General features: G+C 64.1%; 1 protein-coding gene across 2 annotated transcripts in view; it reads right to left on the bottom strand.

Moving 5' to 3' along the window:
- The window catches only part of TERT (telomerase reverse transcriptase), a 44500-nt gene extending 39502 nt beyond the window's left edge, over positions 1-4998 (bottom strand). The window contains exons 1-2 of one of the 2 annotated variants that reach the window (XM_063604364.1): positions 4701-4998; positions 3243-4596 (exon numbers count right to left, since the gene is read on the bottom strand). In XM_063604364.1, coding sequence (XP_063460434.1) covers positions 3243-4596; positions 4701-4919 — 1573 coding nt within the window. In that variant the 5' untranslated portion in view covers positions 4920-4998. The remainder of the gene's footprint in view (positions 1-3242; positions 4597-4700) is intronic. The other variant, XM_063604365.1, reaches the window with a different exon arrangement.
- Between the last annotated feature and the right edge of the window lie 1946 nt (positions 4999-6944).

The following is a 6944-nucleotide window of genomic DNA, read 5'->3' on the forward strand; positions in this document are numbered from 1 at the left end:
GGACAGGGACACCCGGGGACGGCGCCTCACTCACCCTGCACGGGACAGGGACACCCGGGGACGGCGCCTCACTCACCCTGCACGGGACAGGGACACCCGGGGACGGCGCCTCACTCACCCTGCACGGGACAGGGACACCCGGGGATGGTGCCTCACTCACCCTACACGTGACAGGGACACCCGGGGGACGGTGCCTCACTCACGCTGCACGTGACAGGGACACCCGGGGGCCGGTGCCTCACTCACGCTGCACGTGACAGGGACACCCGGGGGCCGCGCCTCACTCACCCTGCACGTGACAGGGACACCCGGGGACCGCGCCTCACTCACCCTACACGGGACAGGGACACCCGGGGACAGCACCTCACTCACCCTGCACGGGACAGGGACACTCGGGGACAGCGCCTCACTCACCCTGCACGGGACAGGGACACCCGGGGACAGCGCCTCACTCACCCTGCACGGGACAGGGACACCCGGGGACAGCTCCTCACTCACCCTGCACGGGACAGGGACACCCGGGGGCCGCACCTCACTCACCCTGCACGTGACAGAGACACCCGGGGGCCGCGCATCACTCACCCTGCACGTGACAGGGACACCCGGGGGCCGCGCCTCAATCACCCTGCACGGGACAGGGACACCCGGGGACGGCGCCTCACTCACCCTGCACGGGACAGAGACACCCGGGGACAGCGCCTCACTCACCCTGCATGGGACAGGGACACCCGGGGACGGCGCCTCACTCACCCTACACGTGACAGAGACACCAGGGGACAGCGCCTCAGTCACCCTGCACGGGACAGGGACACACGGGGACAGTGCCTCACTCACCCTGCACGGGACAGGGACACTCGGGGGCCGCGCCTCAATCACCCTACACGTGACAGGGACACCTGGGGGCAACGCCTCAATCACCCTGCACGGGACAGGTATACCCGGGGACGGCGCCTCACTCACCCTGCACGGGACAGGGACACCCGGGGACGGCGCCTCACTCACCCTACACGTGACAGAGACACCCGGGGACAGCGCCTCAGTCACCCTGCACGAGACAGGGACACCCGGGGACAGTGCCTCACTCACCCTGCACGGGACAGGGACACTCGGGGGCCGCGCCTCAATCACCCTACAGGTGACAGGGACACCTGGGGACCACGCCTCACTCACCCTGCACATGACACGGACACCCGGGGGCCACGCCTCAATCACCCTACACGTGACAGGGACACCCAGGGATCACCCCTCACTCACCCTGCATGTAACAGGGACACCCGGGGGCCGCGCCTCAATCACCCTACACGTGACAGGGACACCCGGGGGCAACGCCTCACTCACCCTGCACGTGACAGGGACACCCGGGGGCAACGCCTCACTCACTCTGCACGTGACAGGGACACCCGGGGACGGCGCCTCACTCACCCTGCACGGGACAGGGACACCCGGGGACGGCGCCTCACTCACCCTGCACGGGACAGGGACACCCGGGGACGGCGCCTCACTCACCCTGCACGGGACAGGGACACCCGGGGACAGCGCCTCACTCACCCTGCACGGGACAGGGACACCTGGGGACAGCGCCTCACTCACCCTGCACGGGACAGGGACACCCGGGGACCGGGCCTCACTCACCGTACACGTGACAGGGACACCTGGGGGCAACGCCTCACTCACCCTGCACGTGACAGGGACACCCGGGGACCACGCCTCACTCCCTGCACAAGCCAGGGGCAGATTGTGACCTCATCTGAAATCAGAGAACAGCAATGACAGGCAGAGTCCTGATCAGAGAACTCAAACTCTCCTCAACGAAGAAAGCTGGAGCACAAAAAGCAAAACTGGGTTGCATGACGCTTATCTGCCTCGGCGTGGTCCACCTGAGCCGCAGCAGGTGTGAGGCAGCTGCCGTTCGATGGGTAGGGACTTCCAGTCACGCAAGACGCAGCATTTCAAGCAACCTGCTGTAAACACCGCCGAGTTAGCAATTCTGCACTGTACACAGAAAACCGTGTTAGGAGTGCCAATCTCATGTTATATGACTTTTGCCACCATAAAAAGAAAAAAAGAAAAAAAAGAGCCCCAAGAAGGTCACCCTCCTTGTCTGCATGGCCGGAAGTCTTACATGTCTTGGGAGTTTGTGGGGAGGGGGTGAAATCGGGACTTCTAGCTGCCACTGTAGGGCCTGGGAGCACTGGGAGCCAAAAGGGGGCTGGAGCGGAGGTGCCTCATCATCAAATCCAGAAAACCAGGGTGGGGACACGGCAGGGCCCAGCAGCACCATCCCCTGAACACCCACAAACACTGTCCCTTCCTCAGCGGGTAGAGCCATCTGCTGTCCTCTGCTCCCATGTGGCCCTCTTCATACCTAAAGATGGGACCCTGATCTGTGCTGGAGGACAGTCTTATCTCCCTCCCTCTACCCTGTCCTGGCACAGTCAACGAACACTTTTTTTTTTTTAAAGACAGAGTTTCACTCTTGTCGCCCAGGCTGGAGTGCAATGGCACAATCTCAGCTCACTGTAACCTCCGCCTCCTGGGTTCAAGTGATTCTCCTGCCTCAGCCTCCCAAGTAGCTGGGATTACAGGCACACACCACCATGCCCAGCTAATTTTTGTATTTTTAGTACAGATAGGGTTTCACCATGTTGGTCAGGCTGGTCTCAAACTCCTGACCTCAGGTGATCCACCTGCCTCAGCTTCCCAAAGTGCTGGGATTACAGGCGTGAGCCACCGCACCTGGCCGTCAACACACAATTAAATCTTAAACACAAACCTGCATATTGGCTGACCACGTGCACCTGCAAAACCCTTACCTCCCACCCCCAGGAAGACGGGGTTCTCGTCCCCACCTCTCATTCCCACCCTTGAAATTGCGAAGAGGATTATAGGTAACCTGCAGGCACCCTCGCCAGAGCGTCTGTGCTTCCAGACACTTCTCCCCATTGCCGGCAACCCGGCTCCACTGCCGCGCCCAGCCTCCTCTGTTCACTGCTCTGGCCTCGGCGCCTGGAAACTGCGTGTCCATCAAAACGTGAAGGTGAACCTCGTAAGTTTATGCAAACTGGACAGGAGGGAGAGCAGAGGCAGAGATCACCGTGTCCACTCGACGTCCTGAGCGAAAAGCCACGTGTGCCCACGTGACGATGGAGACCGGAGGACCAGGGCTCTGCCTGCCCCCTTTTCTGAGCCCCTACTGCATTCAGCTCTGGGGCCTGGGCCCTCGACGGCCACCACCTCCTCACCTGGGCTCCTGCGCAGCCAAGCGCAGTCCCGCACGCTCATCTTCCACGTCAGCTCCTGCAGCGAGAGCTTGGCATGCTTCCCCAGGGAGATGAACTTCTTGGTGTTCCTGAGGAAGCGGCGTTCGTTGTGCCTGGAGCCCCAGAGGCCTGGGGGCACCAGCCGGCGCAGGCAGGCCCGCACGAAGCCGTACACCTGCCAGGGGCTGCTGTGCTGACGGAGCAGCTGCACCAGGCGACGGGGGTCTGTGTCCTCCTCCTCGGGGGCCGCCACAGAGCCCTGGGGCTTCTCCCGGGCACAGACACCGGCTGCTGGGGTGACCGCAGCTCGCAGCGGGCAGTGCGTCTTGAGGAGCACCCCGTAGGGGCACTGCGCGTGGTTCCCAAGCAGCTCCAGAAACAGGGGCCGCATTTGCCAGTAGCGCTGGGGCAGGCGGGGCAACCTGCGGGGAGTCCCTGGCATCCAGGGCCTGGAACCCAGAAAGATGGTCTCCACGAGCCTCCGAGCGCCAGTCAGGCTGGGCCTCAGAGAGCTGAGTAGGAAGGAGGGCCGCAGCTGCTCCTTGTCGCCTGAGGAGTAGAGGAAGTGCTTGGTCTCGGCGTACACCGGGGGACAAGGCGTGTCCCAGGGACGTGGTGGCCGCGATGTGGATGGGGGGCCCGCGTGGTGCTGGCGGCCCACGGATGGGTGGGAGTGGCGCGTGCCAGAGAGCGCACCCTCCAAAGAGGTGGCTTCTTCGGCGGGTCTGGCAGGTGACACCACACAGAAACCACGGTCACTCGGTCCACGCGTCCTGCCCGGGTGGGCCCAGGACCCCTGCCCAACGGGCGTCCGCTCCGGCTCAGGGGCAGCGCCACGCCTGGGCCTCTTGGGCAACGGCAGACTTCGGTTGGCACTGCCCCCGCGCCTCCTCGCACCCGGGGCTGGCAGGCCCAGGGGGACCCCGGCCTCCCTGACGCTATGGTTCCAGGCCCGTTCGCATCCTAGACGCCTTCGGGGTCCACTAGCGTGTGGCGGGGGCCGGGCCTGAGTGGCAGCACCGAGCTGGTACAGCGGCGGCCCGCACACCTGGTAGGCGCAGCTGGGAGCCACCAGCACAAAGAGCGCGCAGCGTGCCAGCAGGTGAACCAGCACGTCGTCGCCCACGCGGCGCAGCAGCAGCCCCCACGCCCCGCTCCCCCGCAGTGCGTCGGTCACCGTGTTGGGCAGGTAGCTGCGCACGCTGGTGGTGAAGGCCTCGGGGGGGCCCCCGCGGGCCCCGTCCAGCAGCGCGAAGCCGAAGGCCAGCACGTTCTTGGCGCCGCGCTCGCACAGCCTCTGCAGCACTCGGGCCACCAGCTCCTTCAGGCAGGACACCTGCGGGGGAAGCGCCCTGAGTCGCCTGCGCTGCTCTCCGCATGTAGCTGGTTCCCCCCGGCCGCCCTCAACCCCAGCCGGACGCCGACCCCGGGGAGGCCCACCTGGCGGAAGGAGGGGGCGGCGGGGGGCGGCCGTGCGTCCCAGGGCACGCACACCAGGCACTGGGCCACCAGCGCGCGGAAAGCCGCCGGGTCCCCGCGCTGCACCAGCCGCCAGCCCTGGGGCCCCAGGCGCCGCACGAACGTGGCCAGCGGCAGCACCTCGCGGTAGTGGCTGCGCAGCAGGGAGCGCACGGCTCGGCAGCGGGGAGCGCGCGGCATCGCGGGGGTGGCCGGGGCCAGGGCTTCCCACGTGCGCAGCAGGACGCAGCGCTGCCTGAAACTCGCGCCGCGAGGAGAGGGCGGGGCCGCGGAAAGGAAGGGGAGGGGCTGGGAGGGCCCGGAGGGGGCTGGGCCGGGGACCCGGGAGGGGTCGGGACGGGGGCGGGGTCCGCGCGGAGGAGGCGGAGCTGGAAGGTGAAGGGGCAGGACGGGTGCCCGGGTCCCCAGTCCCTCCGCCACGTGGGAAGCGCGGTCCTGGGCGTCTGTGCCCGCGAATCCACTGGGAGCCCGGCCTGGCCCCGACAGCGCAGCTGCTCCGGGCGGACCCGGGGGTCTGGGCCGCGCTTCCCCGCCTGCGCGCCGCTCGCGCTCCCAGGGTGCAGGGACTCCAGCGAGGGCCCCAGCGGAGAGGGGTCGAATCGGCCTAGGCTGTGGGGTAACCCGAGGGAGGGGCGTGATGTGGAGGCCCTGGGAACAGGTGCGTGCGGCGACCCTTTGGCCGCTGGCCTGATCCGGAGACCCAGGGCTGCCTCCAGGTCCGGACGCGAGGCGTCGGGCTCCGGGCACCGCGAATGCCGGACGTGAAAGGGAGGACGGAGGCGCGTAGACGCGGCTGGGGACGAACCCGAGGACGCATTGCTCCCTGGACGGGCACGCGGGACCTCCCGGAGTGCCTCCCTGCAACACTTCCCCGCGACTTGGGCTCCTTGACACAGGCCCGTCATTTCTCTTTGCAGGTTCTCAGGCGGCGAGGGGTCCCCACCATGAGCAAACCACCCCAAATCTGTTAATCACCCACCGGGGCGGTCCCGTCGAGAAAGGGTGGGAAATGGAGCCAGGCGCTCCTGCTGGCCGCGCACCGGGCGCCTCGCACCAGCCACAACGGCCTTGACCCTGGGCCCCGGCACTCTGTCTGGCAGATGAGGCCAACATCTGGTCACATCCCGCCCGCACAGGGTGGAGGGCAGCCTCGGGGTCCAGGCACCTGGCTCCAAGCCTCGGACTGCAGAGCTAGGAGGCCCGACTTCCAGCCCAGCAGTAGAAGCCACACGGCCACTGGTCCCCTCCAGACCTGGGGCCCCGGCACAACCGCAGGACAGCTGAGGACTTCCCAGGAATCCAGACTCCAGGTTGCTCAAGTTTGGATCTAAGGGGCGAGAAACTTCTGGGTCTCCCGAGGCCTTGCAGGGATGCTGTAGCTGAGGTCGGCAAACACTGAAATGCTAACAAACGCAACCTTAAATGTAACCTTTCCTACTTTCAGAAACTGCCGGAGGAAATTGCTTTATTTATGGAGCTAGCATTTGAACAGGCCTCGCACCCTCCCTGGGCTGTCACACTCGCTGGAGGTTAGCCTCGTCTTGTAAATACTTAGGATTACAGGTCGCTCTTCTAGAAATCCCCTTAGTGAGCCCTAAGCCTTTTTAAAGGGCTGTGTTTGTGAATTGTCTCTGCCACTAGGGCAAAGGGGCGGTTTGGAAAATTTGTTCCAACAAAAGTTAAGTTGTAGCTTACTCTGGTTCTCTGCAGAGAAGCCAACATAGAAAACACAATTTTAAAAGAGGGAAGAGAAGAAATGGAAGCAGAAGATTATGCTGGAGTAATTAACACCATGTGCATGGCGAGGAAACGCCTCCCGGCATTCAATGAAGATCGCTGATACCCAGAAGACACCCCAGTATTATGGGTGCAGTTAGTCTGTCTTTGAAAAGCTGATGATGTCTTAGTCATCACAGTGTAAAACATCAAGAATGTTCTAACAACAATAAAAAAATTCTATCATTGGCTTAAAACACCACAACACTTGAGTGGGGTGAGCTTCCTACCTCAGACCCAGATGTTTCTAAACACAGTAAATTCTGAGCTGGGCATGGTGGCTCACACCTGTAATCCCAGCACTTTAGGAGGCAGAGGCAGGTGGATCATCTGAGGTCAGAAGTTCGAGACCAGCCTGGCCAACATGGTGAACCCCACCCCCACCCCCGTCTCTACTAAAAATACAAAAAATTAGCCGGGCATGGTGGC

The sequence above is a fragment of the Pan paniscus genome, chromosome 4 (genome assembly GCF_029289425.2).
Source record: "Pan paniscus chromosome 4, NHGRI_mPanPan1-v2.0_pri, whole genome shotgun sequence".
In the NCBI taxonomy this organism is placed as follows: Eukaryota; Metazoa; Chordata; class Mammalia; order Primates; family Hominidae; genus Pan; species Pan paniscus.